Source organism: Salvia hispanica, chromosome 3, assembly GCF_029641045.1.
Source record: "Salvia hispanica isolate PSC_SH4W2 chromosome 3, Shi_PSC_v1, whole genome shotgun sequence".
NCBI classification, from domain to species: domain Eukaryota; kingdom Viridiplantae; phylum Streptophyta; class Magnoliopsida; order Lamiales; family Lamiaceae; genus Salvia; species Salvia hispanica.
Window position 1 is genome coordinate 59927024 of NC_142694.1, and position 18004 is coordinate 59945027.

Below are 18004 nucleotides of genomic sequence, written 5' to 3' on the forward strand. Positions count from 1 at the left end.
TTGACTCGGATTCCAGTTGACACCGTAGTTTATAAAGATTCTCAGTTCTATCGCTCCAAGGAGCCAAAAAAATCTTATTTGCTTTGTCTTTAAGAATTCTTAGTTTACGTACTTGTTTTGGTTGCATTTGACTCAGATTCCAGTAGCTATCTTACTTGGAGCATCTTTTAGTTGATAATCTTGAATGCAATGAAGTTTATTGAGTTTTATTTTGTGTTTCAACTAACTTATGTTTTCATTGTGCCTAGTTAGATATATTTAGATTTTTTACGTTGATTTCTAATTTTTACATGCTTGAATTTTCTTAGTTAAATTAGATCTAGTGGTTCTTTAAGTTTCAATCGTTCCTTTATTCTAAAGATATATGGATCTGGTTTTTGGCTAAATTCTGCTACCTTTCATGTTAGTCATGTTAAGCGTCTATCGTTTTCTACATGATTTAGCATAGTTTAATTTCGAGTTAGATCTGAATTTTACAAGTCTGAATTCGAGCATTCATCAATGGAGATTTGATTTCTGATCAGTTTTGTTACTTGGTGAAGAGGATAATGTCACCATCTGAATCTGGGACAACTATGTTGCTTTTGTTACTTTTCTGTCTTGTCCTTCCATCGTTTCAGCTTTATGCAATTTTAGGAGTTTGTTAAGTTTCCACTTTTCACATGGACACTAGTAGTACAACACTCACATTCTCGTACACATTCCACAACATGAAGCACTTGGTGTCACACCGGTCGGGATAAGTATAGTCCCAGTTTAGTTCACGTCTACCTTTCCAGAATGTCATCACAAAGGTATAATGCCTACATCCATCTCTATGGGCTCAATGCTTTACACCATTATACTAACCAGTAGAAGTTGGTTGAGATTTTGATAAGAGAAGTTTATGCATAAATCCCAATGACATGGCTAGATCTAGGTACCCTCTTGGCCAGTTGAAGCATACACCTGCACACCAACTTAGGCACAATCATCATGAGCTTATCACTCCATTTTTGATATCTATAAGTGCACTATCTGTAATTTCTATATTCATATAAGGTGGTGCGCCTTACCATAAAAAAAGGTTCATTTTCACATATTCGATCAGCATCCTCCGCATTTGATCACTACCGGTACTAGTAGCTGTAGTAGTGGTTGTGATCACAACATATGTGAGGTGTGTGAGGAAGGCACAGAGCTCCGTTATTGGTTCTATCACTATGCTAAATGTGACTACTCTTTCCACGTAAACTGCATTTTCTCGCTTGGGCATTTGTCCAAAGTCAACTTAGGAGGAAAATGTAGCATGCCTTGTCACTCTCATCCTCTCATAATTAAACGGATGCTTAAGTTTGGAAGAAATGAGAGGTGTGGGTATAGCAACCAAATCATTTCGGGATTGGTAGATCAAGCGGCTTCCTCCTGTTGACAATGCGATTATTGGATTCATTTTTCTTGTGCAAGGGATTCATTCACATCCTTTCACGAATCACGATTATAGATCCATGGTTTTTGGGAAAATTGATGAACAAAAGTTGTATGATGCTATATTGTAGTAATTGTGGAGGAGATGGATTCACTTTGTTTATGAAACTGTACATGTTTATATTGTGATATGGGTGAGGTGTGTGAATTTAATGAATTAAAAGAGCTTGGTTTTACAAAATTTGATTTAAATCCTTTCCTTTTATAAATCCTTTTGATGGGGAGAATGGCTAATTTAGTTGTAACTGGGAAGGAGACGGATGATAATGTGTCTAAGTAGTTGTATTAGTACTTGTTTTTTGTTATTATTGTCATTACTACATCATTGTCATGAAAGACAAATGGATATTGATTCCAAAACAATGAACTCTTGTTTTAATTTTATTGGAAGGTTAGTCAATTCTATGATTGTATTTAAGATTACATAAAAATTGCTAATATAATTTTAATGAAAGACAAATATGTACATAAAAATTGCTAATATATGAATTACTCCTATTGCTGTATTGAGGATTATGCCACAAAACATAAAATTTGGTCGTAAATATAGTAAACTTAGATAGGAAATCCCAAACTCTATCATGAGCTTTTAAACTTGGAGAATCTGGAGATCAGCCATAATTCGTGATATTAGTGACCAATAAGGTCTAAATAGAATTCTTAGATGAGAAGGCTTTGCTCTTATATAATTTTTGTTTTTACCTTCCTGAGCTTGAAGCAAAAACCCACAATCTTCCGAACAAAATGCTGAATATTATAGAAAATGTCAGGATAGGAAATGTCCCAACCCTCCACATCTTGTTTAGAAGCTCTTCTAGAAACAGTGGTAACTAGCTTAGGGCTATTTGTTTCATAGAGATCTTTACACTTTGTTCGACATTAGAGACTGATTATTATCGGAAAAAACTAACAAAATGGAAGAAGATAGAACACGACACAATAACAACATCATGACATAAGCTCAATCTGAATGCATGAGATGAAGCACTGATATGGAGCGTAATGGCATGGTCAACCGTGGTGGGTGCTTAGCGAGTTCATGAGACACATCCTTCATACACGGCCGCGACTTTGGATCAGAGCTTATGCATTTGAGTGCTGTTTTCACCGCTCCAACCACTTCCCTCGACACTCTTACATCTTCGTCTGGAGATGGCAGCCGCTTGTCCAAGAGTTGTTGCACCATCATGTTTTGAGCAGACAGTGTGGATCTCATCGTCGTCATGGAGGAAATGAAATGCCCTGGATGATCTCCAAACATGATTTCCAGTGCCACAACTCCGAAGCTATATACGTCACATTTTTCTGTGACCATCATTGTGAGGGCTAACTCTGCAACCAACAAACATTTCACCATCATTCATAGATATAGTTAATGTGTTAAATGAAGATGTGGTAGGTAAGCAATATTTAAACCTGGTGCAATATAGCCTCGAGTCCCGACTAACAGAGTCTGATTGGAGGAATTTGGATCCAACAATCTAGCTGTCCCAAAATCAGATAAACAACCTTCGTACTCAGAATCCAAGAGTATGTTGCTAGTCGATACGTCTCTGTGTAGAATAGGCGGGCTGCAATCGTGATGCATGTAAGACAATGCATTGGCAATGCCCTTCACCACATTTATCCTCTTCTTCCAATTCAGCTCCACTGCTTCATCTTCGGCCTTCAACACACTAAACAAGCTTCCTCTTTCCATGTAGTCATATATGAGAAACATGCTTTGTTTGTGCAGACAAAAACCAAAAAGCTTTACAACATGTCGATGACGTATTTGAGAGAGAACCTTGACTTCGTTTCTAAAACACATGTCATAATTAGGATTATCTCCTTCAAATCTGTGAAGCTTCTTAACAGCAACAACTCTTCCACTGGGCAGTTTTGCTCTGTAGACACTTCCATAGGCACCAGTTCCAATGCAGTATTTGAAATCAAAGTCTTGTGTTGCTTCAATGATGTCTTGATAAGCCATGTTGCCATCAAAGTTCCAAATCTTGAATATATCTCCATGTTTGGGATAAGGTGGTGTGAGTGGTGCTGCTTTCTTTTCCCTTCTTTTGGAGAATATGAAATAGATTCCACAGAAAATGAAAATCACAAAGATTACATAGTAAATAATTTCCATGTTAATCCTGGATCCCTTTGGAGGATGTAAGTTGAGATTGTCTAGGAACGATTCTGTCCCAAACTTACGCCATACGTTGGATGGAATCCGGCCTACTAAACTGTTGTAGGACAAATTAATTCCATCCAAACGTGAAACAGATTCAGGGACTTCACCAAAAACATAGTTCCAAGAAAGATCGATATTGAGAAACTGTGCATTAGCACCATATCCAAACTCAAAAGGTATCCGTCCTCGGATTGTATTTCTAGTGAGGTCTATCCTTTTTATAGAAGGAAGCATGTGTATTCCTGCTTCAAAAACACCCTCCAACCTATTCAAGTCCAATTTCAAGATTTCCAATTTTGTTAATTGGCTCATATTCGTGGGCAGATAGCCACTGATGTTATTGTTGCTCAAATCAAGAAATATCAAATGATGGAGATACCCTATTCCAGAGGGAATGGCACCAAAAATTCTGTTAGAAGATATGTCAAGCACCTCTAAGTTTCTTGGCAGTAAAAGAGGCAGCTCAATTTGAAGTTGACTATGAGACAAATTGAGATAAACTAGGCTGGAGCTCCCTATTTCAGGTGCTATGACACTATTACCAAGATCATTATCAGAAAGGTCAAGCACATGTAACTGACTCAAATTTGTGAATGAAAGTGGCAGATAAGAATAGACATGATTATGAGACAAATTGAGATAAATTAGGTTGGAGAAGTAACTTATACTATTTGATGAGATATCTCCATAGAGACCACATGAGGTGAGATGAATGCTAGTGAGAGATGTGAAAACAAGCGGATCCAAATAGCGAAGATCGTGGCAGTACCAAGGTTCATCATCGCACCCTACATTACTAGCTTATCTTTGCAACGCGGCCATGATCATCACAGGTAATGCCTTCCAAGTGGCAGTGGTGAACTGTTGAATTGATATAAGGCCATCCAAAATCCTTCAATGCTTGGAATTCTCTGCTCGAATTTGAAACATTCCTTGCTACTGCTTCACTCAACATTGATTTGGTGATGATGAGGATTATGAAACTAGTAGCAAATCCTAAATCCATCTCTTATCTCTTGATCTTGTAGTTGCAGCTCCAATATTATCTCTCTATATAATTCTTTAATTAACTAGTACATAACATGTTTTTAAGGTCAATGCCTTAAATACAAGTCAACGCTGAATTGTATTCAAACATTGGCCTACTATCCTATAAATTTCCTACTACTTTTCTTTTCCTTTATTCAAAGGTATGGATGCAACCCAAGCCTTGACTTGGGAAGATATTCATTTCATGAAGCTCTTCTAATTTTATTTTGTTTATTAAAAAGGCTGACTTGAAATAATATTGACTATTAATGCAATTTCTGTAAGGATTAAGCTAGCTAAATTAACTTAGTTTGTGTAAAACAGAAGGGAAGAAACTAGGGATTACACATACCAACATACATTTGATCTTGATTCTACAAATATAAAATATTCACAACATAATTCAAGAATAAGAAGGAACCACAGACATTCTACAAGATCATTGCTGAGTATATTTGGTGAGTTTGTTCATACAAATTCATTGATTTTATAAAGGATCTTTCTACCTTGTTTATTTTGATTTGATTTGGCTAAAGTGACTGATGCAAAATATTTGGCAGGATTGGTGGCTCTGGTATGGACCTCAGAAGCAAAGCTAGGGTGATTGGTACAAGAAAGAGAGAAGTAAAGAATAAACGCAAAAGGTGAGCTAAATAAGAGTGTGCAAGGGTGCATGCACACGTGGAATGATAGGAACAAATCGTCACACACGCGTGAGTGTTGGAAGTTAGGAAGTTAGGAAGCCGTTAGGAGGCGGTTAGAGGTTGTTAGATTGGGAATCTGAGCTGTTAGCTTAGTCACAGCTATATAAGCTGATCTTATTCATTGTAATGCGCATATTATGACTTAATGCAAAGTTCTTCTTCTACTCTCTCTTCTCCGTCTAGTAGCTCGATTCGTGTAGGTGCTATTCTGGGTGTCGTTCCTATCTCCGGTGACCTCAATACCGCACCAATGATAATCTAAATTACTCTAAAATTTTCCATTTTTTATTGTTTTGATTGAAGTAAAAATTTAATTTTAATGTAATAAGTTGTTTCATATCTGCAGACTCTTTCTGTCCTGTTAGCAATCCTTCGAGCTCCCCAAGTGGAACTTCGATGGATCTAGCACCGGCCAAGCTCCTGGAGAGGACAGTGAAGTCATCCTATAGTATGTTTATAAATATTTATTTTCATTTATTTATTTGAATTGTTTTATGTACTGATGGGATGAGTTATGATGAAATAGTCCACAGGCAATTTTCAGGGATCCATTTAGAAGGGGACATAACATTCTGGTGAACTGTTTGTCTGCGTGTTTATTTCCCTATATTTGGATTGAATTATATTTGAAGTATTGTGTTTTCTTGCTTGTAGGTCATCTGTGATGCGTATACGCCTGGTCGCGAGCCTATTCCAATGAACAACCGACACAGTGCAGCCAATATTTTCAGCCATCCTGATGTTGTTGCAGAGGTTCCATGGTATTATAATGATTTCTTTTTCGTCTGTGAGTCTGTGACATGATTCACTAGGAAATCTAAATTTTTGGATCTCGGATCTTGTTCTAATAGGTATGGTATTGAGCAAGAATACACGCTTCTGCATAAGGAAGTTAAGTGGCCTCTTGGATGGCCCGTTGGTGGTTTCCCTGGACCTCAGGTACCGATCTCTCCATATTCCTCGTTTTCTTGTCCCTTGATCACTTCTTGTCACAGTTATCGAATTTCTTGTTCTTATAATTAGACTTGGCTTATGAATGTGAGTTGTATGTTTTCTGGTGTTGGTTTATATGTATAAGTGCCAGTTACATATTAGTCAATGGTTGGATATAGGGACCTTATTACTGTGGAATTGGAGCTGACAGCCTTCGGTCGTGACATCGTTGATGCACACTACAAGGCCTGCCTTTATGCCGGGGTCAACATTAGTGGCATCGACGGAGAAGTGATGTCTGGCCAGGTAAAGTTTGGTGTCTCGAAAATTTTGTCTTATCATGTTAATCAACCTCAAGGACCATCATTTTTTTATTTTCCATTCTGAAAAATGTGTGTGTGCACAGAGTGTTGCTAACCGCGGTGCATCTATCCGTGTGGGGCATGACACGGAGAAAGAAGGCAAGGGCTACTTTGAGGATAGGCGCCCGGCTTCCAACATGGACCCCTATGTTGTGACCTCGATGATTGCGGAGACCACCCTCCTCGGAAAGCAGTGAGCAAACAAGGGATTTTGTTTACTTCACATATGATATGTAGCTTATCATATGGATTGGGATCATTGGTATCATTGGTGTATGTTAATAATTTATGTGTGGCCTTGCTCGGAAATTCAACAAACAATGTCTCTGAAATGTTTACCTCGTGTTGTTATAGCATGTCACTTCATTTTCAATTTATTTGTTTTGTTATATTATTATGTGGTTTTGTGCAATAGGAAATTGAACTATAAAAGAGGTGTATAATTTGGCATATGGTTTATGGAAAATGTTTTAGAGACATAATGGCATTGCCATAACGAGGATAAAATAGTAATTATGTACTATATTATATTTTTATTTAAATTTATGTTATGTTTATTTACTTTTTTAACCTTCACATTAAAGTATTCATTAAATATACTTATTTTTGAAAGATTACATCAAATTTTAATAAAAAAGTTATCACATATCCTGAACCCATCTATTTAATATTCTAAAAAAATATATAGTTAACATTTTCTTTTTTTTCTTTATAAATTGTTAGAGTCATAGGATCATTTACTGTATTATACAACAAATTAAAATTTGATACAAAGTATACAATAATCATACTGATTGAGTTTTTGGATATCATTTTAATTCTTTACATTCAAAATTTTAATTAATTTAATTTTTAATATCTGGAACGCTACAATCGAACATCTAAAAAACATAATCACATGTTCTTAACTCGTTATTTACTATTTTGAGTTATATTCTCTCTTTTTTAGTACAAAATATTATAATTCTTAGCTCGGTTCACTAAATCATGCAACAGATTATAATTTGATATATGATAGGAGTAGAGTAGTATATTAATACTAGTTGAGTTCGCGGTTTTGATTTTAAAAGTTTCATAATTTTAATTTTAATATTTTTGCATTCCAAAATTTTACATTATTTAAATTCTTAATTTTTTGAATGTCACAGATCCATCAATCACATGTTCTTAAAATTTTTAAAACATGTAATTGTTTATATTCTTAAATTTTAATATCAATTAGTAGTTGATATATAATACACTAAAATGAATTAAAATGTGAATAGAAGTCTCATCAATTATTTTCATATTAAACAATTCCTAAAATTATAGAATCTAATCTTGTTCATTATTTTGGAAACAATAGGACTCCCTCCGTTCCATAGTAATAGAGGCATTTCATTTTGCGCACTCGTTTTGAAAAAATAATTATAAATAGTTAAAGTGGAGAAAAAGTAAAGTAAGAAACAGAATATTGTAGATAAGACTCTTATTTAAATTATTATTTCTCTTACTTTACTCTCTCTCCACTTTAACTATTTATTATCATTTTTTCTAAACGAGTGCAGAAAATGAAATGACTCTATTACTGTGGAACAGAGGGAGTAATATATATCCTGATGTATACATGTGGCCATTTTTACAACTTAAAAATTTAATAAATTCTTATTAATAAAATAATTGAATGAAAATATATATTTTCATTGAATGATAAAACTGAGAAATTGAGTGTAAATACATGTAGTTGTTTCCATAACTTATCATCTAAATGATTATTTAATACTAATAAAATAATTTAATATGAATGACTATTTAACACTAAATATACATAATCGTTTACAGGGGAGTGATCAATTGTTAACTCATCATTTAATTGCTAACTATAACTAATTTAAGGCCATAGGATTTTAGAAAACGTGTGGTCTACAATTTGTCATGTGTAATATTCGTTTTTATTAATAAAATAAAAAAAGATAAAAAAAACTCCAAATTAGGGTTTTGGATGAAAATGTCAATATAGTGTTTCGAAAATATCAACACAATGCTTTGAGAATGTTAACACAGTGCTTTAAGAATGTTAACTCATTGCTTATATTGACATTCTACATGTATTATAGTGACATATTTTATATAGTATGTTGACATTCTGTTGTACGAAAAAATTAAAAAATTTTGAATTTTTTTTCAAATTTTGACGTCGGAACATATGCATGTAGGATATAGTTGGAATCCTTATGAAATTATCTTTAATTTGATATATGTTATATGAATTTAAAGTTTTGGGATTTCTTTTAAAAGTTAGTTATAACTAAACATGTAGTTAATTGACATTAATACCCCTATTGATATTTTTTGGAATTAATCCTATGGTCTTATTGATGTTTTTCGTTGATCGTATTGACATTTAGGGATTGATGATTTAAGCCCTTAATTTGAATATCTAATGGCTATTATTTAGTTGTAGTTAGCAATTAAGTTATGAGATAGCAATATAACACTCCCCATCGTTTATATGACTTAAAATTTAAATGTTACTACTCCCTCCGTCCCATTGAAGATGACCAACTTTCCTTTTTAGTTTGTCCCAACTAAGATGACCCATTACTTAAAATGGAAACATCTTTATCTCTACTTTATTCCCTCTCTGTTACTTCATTCTCTCCTCTCAACACACAAAATAAATTTGCATAAAATCCTGTGCCGCCAAGAAAGGTGTCATCTTCCTTGGGACGGAGGGAGTACTATTTAATGGAGTATCATTTTAATTTATTTTATATTAGACATCAAGTATTTTTTATAACTTACAAATTTTAGAACTATTTGATAATTAAATAATTAGATGAAAATGACTATTATAATTATAATTTACTTCTAATTTTTATAAATTAAATTTAGTTTTTTTTTTATTTAGAATTTTAAGAATTATTTAATAATAAAATAATTGAATATAAATATTATTTTGTTGGATATCAATAAGAAACTAAGTAGTGAAAATAGTTGAGATTATGTTAAAACTAGTTTTAACCCACGTGCGATGCACGATGGAATATTTTTTTCTGTCGTACACAATTTTAAATTATTAATTGATTATTTAAAATAAGAAATAATATAACTGAATAATATTTAAAAATAGAAAAACACACTACATAATAATAATTCAATAAATATATGCTCCTCAATTCATTTTATACCTAAACACATAAAATTAAATATATTTGAAATGGAGTCAAGACAAACACAATTATTTGGACAATGATGAAGAGACTATATCAATTGTTGACACTTTTGAAAAATATGTTTAAAAATATCCTTCCAATTTCTCTACTAAAAATAATGTAAATCACACTTTTAACTAAATAATAAATCGATAACTCATAATATTCAAAAAAATTCAAATGATAAACTACACAAAACACATTACATTAATTGGTTGAATTAACACTATTATATTAATTAATAATGATAACTCTTTTGAACGTTGGAACGTTTATCTTTATTTATTGCAATTTTAAACGTGGTTTGTTGGAACATGAAACATATATAATCTACTATTTTTTATACTACTTTATAATTCTCAATACTGCAAATTTTCTTTTTGTAAAAATATAGTTCTTAATAGTATAATATATATCTTACTCAACATACTCACCTATAGATAAGATAATTAGATTTTTTATATAAAATCAGTTGTATCACAGACTAATTAAGTGCCAAATCCGAATTTCAACAATAATATTATTAGTAAACAAAAATTTCGTAGCAAACTAATTTATTCTGTTTGAACAACTGATTGTTTGATAAACTCGATTTTGATAGGTTTAATTATTATCTCATTGCTAAATATACAAATTATGCACCACTTATTAATTCATCATAAGTGATAAAATATTATTTTTTGTGACATCACTTAATATAATTATTGTGACGGCCCGAATTTTCGTGCCCTTCTTTTGGAAAGAGAATTTAAATTTAAGTGCTAATGATATACAAGTGAAACAATATATGGAATTTATGTACACATAAATGTGTATTTGGGAGTACACGCCTATGTGGTACATATCAAGACTTTTTACATCACATTGCAGAAAGAAAATGCTACAGTTAATACTCTTTAAGGAGCTCAAGAATCAAGGATTTACTAGCAACAAATAAATGGAAATGAGGATTTAATGAAAATAAGTACAACTTCTTTACAAAGGTCACTCTACATCATCAAACCAAAATTAGCAAAGAGATAGCTACAAATCTTTGAGGATCTTCTCCAGCTCGATTCTTGCTCCCCACTCCACAAAACACCAAGGTGTAGCCTAGCAATAATAGCTCTCTCCCATACCAAGGATCCTCCCTAGTTGTCCTTCACCTGCAATTGGATTTACAAAGATAAAGTGAGAAATACAATTTCTAAGGCAAATGGATAAGAGTGATTAAGGGCATCCACAATGGATACCCTAGTGGAAGCCCCAGTGAGAGCCCTAGTGGTTGCCACATCAGCATGCCCTATCTTTCTACAATGGTAGAGCCCTAGTGGATGCCCTATCTCTTATCCATTTCTCATTTCAATTTTAATAATTTTTTTTTATATTTTCACATATTATAAATAAAAAAATTAAATACTAAATTAAATAAAAATCATACATTACTTAATTTTAAAAAAAGAATTTGTAAATTTCATATTTAATTTTAATCAAATAAAAAATAACAAAATATAAATACACTATTTATAGAACACAATAAATTTAAATAAAACACTTACATTAATCAAATAAAATGAGAAAAGTATAATAAAAAAAAATATGTTGAGTTTGGGGCTTGAACACACAAACTCTATAATTTAACAAGATACATTTACCATTAGGCTAACCTAGATTATGTAATGAAATCAAACAAATTTTTACATAAAGCAAAAAAAAAACTCTCTTTTAAGTGTAAAACTAATTGTCCCACATCGAAATCACAAAGAAATTTGGAGTTGAAAACCTATCTATAAAACTATCATTTGTCCCACATCGAAGTCACAATGAAAGTTAGAGTTGAAAACCTATCTATAAAAGGTTTACTCAAGTAATGCAAAACTTGCTCACTAATTCATGGATCCGTCTTTTAGTACGGATCGTTGTGAAATTATAGTTTTTTTATTTCAAGTTAAAAAATGATTTTTTAATTTAAAAATCGGTTTTTTAGAATTAAAAATTGGTTTTTATAATTAAAAATTAATTTTTTTATAATTTTTTTTTTAGATCGGGCTCGGGCGCGCCTCTGCAATGGGCGTCCGATCTCACGCCCGATCGATCGGGCTCGGGATTGGGCGCGACCGAGGGCTGCAATGGATGCCCGACCGCGCCCGAGCCCGATCTCGGCCGATCGGGCGCGCGATCGGGCATCCATTGTGGATGCTCTAAGCTTCCAGCTCATGCTTCCCAAAGTGGATGTGATGACAATTGGATAAAGAATGGTGAGTCATTTCCTTAACCAAAAGAGTGAAAAATCATTTTCTACCACATGGTCAATTAAGGTACTTGATCACCCAGCATAACACCTTCCAAGACTTTCACCAAGAAGGCAAGGAAGCCTTTTTCAAGATTCAAAAAGAGAGATGAACAATTAGCTAAAAAGGGAATTTGGTATCTTCCCCAACAAGCCAAGAGAATCGGCTATATAAACAGCCATACCACACTCTACCCCTTCCTTCCTCCACACCCATCATACTTAGAAAATCACAAATTTTGGAAGCACAACAAGGAGTGGAAGGGAGAGCAAGGAGTGGTGGGAAGAGAGCAGTCCAAGGATTCACCCAAGCTAAGGTAATGTCCACAACATCGCCTGTGCATCATTTAGAACAAGCCAATAGATAGCATGAGAACTTAGAACTTCAATAGGATTCTCACATCAATACCAAGAACAGTAGCAAACTCATCAAAATCTTTACATAGTAAACATGTTATAGGAGTGAGGACTCTTTCCAGTAGGCATAATTATCACAAGATTAAAGCTTGATCCCAACAATAGTCAATGCCTTTAAATCACCTAGTTACTGCCGGAAACTCAATCTTAGTAAGAGTGGAAAGAGATAAACTTAGCTTGAGGGGAAGGAGCGCCGACGCGACGGAGGCGGCACCGGCAGCGGCTCTGCCCGCCGAAGCTGGCGGCGTGGGTGCGACGGCGGACCTCGAAGCTCCCACGCGCGAGGAAGAGAGCCGGAGAGAGTACGCAGCGCTAGAAGCTCCCCGACACTTGTTCGGCGGCGGCGCTGCGGTCTCCGGAGGAAGAATCCCGGCGGAGAAAAGAAAACAGAGAGGGAAACGGAGAGTGAAAGGCGACACCTTCTCTGTCGGCGACTTCGTCGGGAGAGAGAACTCGACGGAGGCGGAGGTAGGCGCTGCATCTCCCAAATTAAGGGTTCTGATTGGGAAATTAATGGTGTGAATTGAGTTGAGAAAGGATTAGAGGAAAGAGAGACGAGAGACGGCTGGCGCTGGTGAAGCTCCGGCGATCTGGTCGGATTCGTCGGAGAGGGGAGCGATGGCGGCGTGAATTCGTCGAAGGAAGAAGAGGGGTTTGGCGGAGGAGAAACTGTGGCTGCTTCTATCAGTTTGGGAATTTCTAATTGGATATTTAGGAAAGAATTTAAAATAAGGAATTTGGTGTTGAGAGGGAGTATAGCCGATGGAGGAAGGAGTATATTTGGACTTTTATTGATTGGGCCACTCTAGTTTCTTTAATTGGGCCAAGTGAAATTATTTTCCTTATATGGACAAAACTAATTAATTGGCAGAGGGCCATTTAATTTGTTGAGAAGTTGGACTGCGAATTTTAAACGTTATTTGGGTTAGTAAGTAGAAGCTCCAATTAAGTAACAAAAGTGAGAAGTTGGGCTGCCCAATTTAAATAATTGGGCCGAGAATCAATTTAGTTTGGATGGGAATAATTAGTATGCTGGATGGACTTGTTTAATTGTGGAAATGGACTCAAGGGAATTTAAGTAATAGTGGGCCAAGAGTTTTGCTTGTTGGACTGTTGCAACTAATTGGAAGTGGGCCGAGATGTTTTAAAGGAGAATGGAGCATGAACCAAGATTAAATAATTGGGCCAAGAATCACTTGGGATGGATTGGAATTAATTTAAGGACTGAGTTGGAGCTCAAATGATTAATTCCCGAATAATTTACTATGTTTCCGAAGATGGAAAATATTGAAGTTGGAGAAGCCAATGGGTGGCCTTAAGAAAATTCAAAGAAAGGATTTAGAAAGGGATTTTTCCATGAATCCATACTTTATTAAATAAATACCCAAGTGATTATCTTCGAGAAAATAGAGATTTCCCCGAAATTAGTGAAGTGAATAATCAAACCTTATGAAGTAGTGAAGCCCGAGGTAGGATTAGAAATCCTATAAGCCGAGACTAAGATATAGGTGTTATCCATTAGGATACATGCATTGTTTCTCATGAGAAATATTTCAAGTACTAATTAGCGTGCTACGCTATTTATTTTCAAAGGATATTTCGCTCGAGAGCAAAGTGAGGCCAACAAGAGAGTTGTTATTTGGAGATAGGCGTATCAGGTGGACTTTCTTTTAATATCCAACACTATAATGTGGATATAAAGCAAATACTTGTGAAATTATGAAAAATCATCTTTTCTCAAAATGAAGCAGTGATTGTTTTAAAGTTGTTGTCATGCCATAAAATGTTTGTTTTGAGGCCTATCTGTTGGGGTAATAGCCCGCGGGTTTTGGCGATGCCAGCCCGAGTTTAACGAATTCGGTTCCCAATAGGACCGCAAATCCTGTTCGAAATAACGTGCATGTGAGCCGTGGGCCATCAGCTGTTGGCCGGCGATGTGTCCGCTGAAGGTGGCCACCTTCACGGTACACGATTCTCAGATTTGGCGAGTGATTTGGAGAACTTAGATTGATCAATCGAACTTTTAGCTCACACAAAAGAATTTAGTATGCTCGGGCCTTTTAAGAAAAACCCCCGTGTGATACTGTGGATGGATGACAACTATATATTGTATGTTTTGTTTTCGGCATGTGTCCACTGAGTACTCCTGTACTCAGCCCTGCATGTATTTATAAATGTGCAGATTTAAGCAAGGGGGCGGAGGCGTGCTGATCAGAGTCGATGCTACTTAAGAAAATAAGTGTGGATCTCTCGACGCTTCGTGTCTTCATACGCGAAGTCGTTCTCTGGACTTTTTCCGCTGCAGTTTGTTAAGAGAGAATAGTAAACTCTCAACATTGTAACTCTGATTCATTTTGATGAAATGCTATTGTCATTTAAATCCTTGTATTTGAATACTTGGATCCTATCATATGATATTGTTTGACTTTTCAATGTGCAAGTTCCATTTCCATTTCTTCCTAATTCCTTTAAATCCATTTATTAGTCGCGATTTACCCGCTTTCGCTATCCTTAGCAAAGTGCGGTCGTGACAATTATAGCGCCAGCGACAATATATATATATATATACAAAAATAATAAATCGTATTAAGAAGAAGATAAGTATTATACATGTTTCGAGTTAAGGATGTTATATGTGACGCACCAGAATTTCGTCCCTTTCTTTAGAGATAAATCGAATTTATTAGCTTACGTGATCATAGAATTCGCGTGTAATCCTGACTTTGAAATTTCAAGTACTTGATTTGGAGAATGAAGAGTAAGAATATTAGATGCAAAAGAAAAATTATTAGAGAATGGCTTGCTTGGAGAAAATAGGAATCAAGGAGTATTATTTCAAGAATGATGGAGATACAAATGGTACATGCTATTCAAGTTGTAATATGTGAATGGAAGGGACAACACACCCCAAGCTACTCTACCCTTCCTAGCTACACAAAATATTTCTGTTCTTCTTTTTCCATTCTCCCCTCATTCCACCCCACAAAGCTCCAAAGGGACAGCCAAGTTACACCAAGGATCCTGCAAAGGTGGTACACCAAAAGGGTATTAGAAATGGATCAACAAAAAGTAGAGTCTTGGAGCTTCATCAAAATGGTAAAATGCCAAGTTGTACTAGATTATGCATTGCATCATCATCCTAACAAGAGTGAAGGAGAAAACAAAGTAACAAGGGCCATGATCTCATCAAAGATACCTTTCCAAGACTTTCACAAATTTAGTAAAGAAACATTATACCAAGGCTGAAAAAGAGATAAGCTAGCAGCCCCAAAAATAGGAGTCTTTGCCCCAAGACTTGCACAAATTAAGTAAAGAAGCATGGTGCTAAGAAAGAGCTAAGCTGGCAGCCCCAAAATGGGAGTCTTTGCCCCCAAGTTTCCAACACAAGAGGCCTATATAAACTGCCTCCCCACCTTCTTTTTCCTCCACCACTTTGACACCCAAATTTCACAAAGAATTCAAGGAGCTCAGCGAGGAGTGAGGAGTGGAGGAAAAGGCGAGGAGAGGCAGCGGCAACATATGGAGAGGCAGCCGTAAACCGAGAATCGCCAAGGAGAGGATAAATTGCTCGATGGCAAGTGAGGTCAAAGCGAGTAATTGAATTGAAGAATAAGCATACCAGGTGGGCTTTCTTTATCCAGCAGCACACTAGTGTGGATATAAATCAAATACTTGCGAAATTATGAAAAATCATCTTTTCTCAAAATGGAGCTACGATTTTTTTTCAAAATTGTTGCCATGCCATAAATGTTTTGTTTTGATGATTATCATGGAATAGATTGCCATGGAATGTCATTGAATGATGGATGACCGTTGGAGCGGCACTTGAATGGAATTGAATGATGGGTGGCCGTTGGAGAGGCACTTGAATTGAATGGAATGATGGGTGACCGTTGGAGCGGCACTTGAATGGAATGGTGGGTGACCGTTGGAGCGGCACTTGAATTGAATGGAATAATGGGTGACCGTTGGAGCGGCACTTGAATGGAATGGAATGATGAATGATGAAAGAACTTAGTCTGCAGTCGAACTTTTAGCTCACAAAAGAACTTAGTAAGCTCGGGCCTTTTAAGAAAAACCCTCATGTGTTACTGTGATGGCTTGACAACTATATAATGTATGTTTTGTTTTCGGCACGTGTCCACTGAGTACTCCTGTAGTCAGCCCTGCATGTATTTATAAATGTGCAGGTTGAAAGTCAAGAGGATGGAGTGATGATCGGAGTCGATGTTATCAAGTTGATCTCCCAACGGTTCGTGTCTTCATACACGAAGTCGTTTAGTAAGGACTTATTCCGCTGTGTTTTTGTGAAGTGAGAATTTTAGAATCTCACCACCAAACTCTGATTCATTGTTGAGTTCTTTATCCTATCTCCAACACCATGTAATGAAATACTTGACTTCCATGATATCAATTGACTTGGCTTTGTGCAAATCCTCAAGTTCTATCCCTTTTCTTTCCCCGCTTCTTTAATCCCTCTTATTAGTCGCGGTTTACACACTTTCGCTATCCTTAGCAAAATGCGGTCATGACATTATAATTCTTCCATCTCTAAGAATTGTAAAAAATATTAGCATAAAATTCTCAAACCATATACACGCAGTACTCTAACTATTGTAATCAAAGAAAAAAAACAACAATAGATGAAATGGATATTACAATGAAAATTATAAAATAAACTGAACTATAAGTCTGGTCGAGAAAAAACCTCTTTCCGCAAGACAAACCGTAATAAGGTAAGAAGGTGACACTCCTACCATCATGTCATGTAAAATACATTCTAAGGAGATTACATTGGTTTTGTCTCCACGTTTAATAAATTCATAAACACACGCACATCGTACTCGAATGAGTGACGAAGTATTGCTAGGTTATAGATTATCAAGGAAGATGAATTCGATGCTTTCAACAAATAAAATAAGACAATGAAGAAGTGATTATAATCTTGCACATACTACATATTTATAGTGCAGATAGGCAAATAAGAGAGGATGGCCGTTACTTTTATGCAATTGATTATAATACTCCCTCCGTCCCAAGGTATTAGACCAACTTTCCTTTTTGGGATGTCCCAACATATTAGACTCATTTCCTTTTTTAGCAAAAAACATCTATCTTATTTTATTCTCCGCCTTCTTTTTTCTCTCTTCTCTTCCCTACTTTTTCCCTCTCTCATACTTTACTCTCTCCACTTTAACTATTTAAATATCAATTCCTTAAATCATGTGCCCAAAAGAAGTGAGTCTAATACTCCGGGACGGAGGGAGTATTGTAATTGATTAGTAGTTAATTTTTTGAATTCATCATTTTACCGTCATATTAATGTTTGTTGACTAATGTGTAATCAACTTTATAATTTAGTATGTTCTATTGATATAATAATATTGTAATTGATTAGTTCGTTAATTTTAATGTAGCGATTTTAATATTGGAGTCATTTATAATTCAGCAGTTAC

General features: G+C 35.2%; 1 protein-coding gene and 1 long non-coding RNA gene across 2 annotated transcripts; one reads left to right on the forward strand and one right to left on the reverse strand.

The window, feature by feature from the left end:
• Positions 1–2179: 2179 nt before the first annotated feature.
• LOC125216899 (LRR receptor-like serine/threonine-protein kinase SIK1) lies at positions 2180–4646 on the reverse strand. Its single transcript, XM_089066746.1, has 3 exons — positions 4522–4646; positions 2884–4436; positions 2180–2799 (listed from the first exon to the last, which is right to left on the reverse strand). The coding sequence occupies exons 1-3, from the start codon at positions 4644–4646 to the stop codon at positions 2429–2431; spliced, it is 2049 nt and encodes a 682-aa protein (XP_088922872.1). The 3' UTR covers positions 2180–2428.
• A 1066-nt stretch (positions 4647–5712) lies between these two features.
• On the forward strand, positions 5713–6146 carry LOC125210507 (uncharacterized). Its single transcript, XR_016137303.1, has 3 exons — positions 5713–5821; positions 5900–5948; positions 6028–6146. It is a non-coding gene; the product is annotated as an uncharacterized LOC125210507 (long non-coding RNA).
• The last annotated feature ends 11858 nt before the right edge of the window (positions 6147–18004 follow it).

Excerpts from the sequence above, each read along its gene's own strand:
- LOC125216899 (XM_089066746.1), bottom strand. The coding sequence starts at position 4,646 with ATGGATTTAGGATTTGCTACTAGTTTCATAATCCTCATCATCACCAAA. Across the intron at positions 4,437-4,521 it reads GCATTGAAGGATTTTGGATG|TAATGTAGGGTGCGATGATG; the intron begins GCCTTATATCAA and ends AAGATAAGCTAG. Across the intron at positions 2,800-2,883 it reads TCGAGGCTATATTGCACCAG|AGTTAGCCCTCACAATGATG; the intron begins GTTTAAATATTG and ends TGTTGGTTGCAG.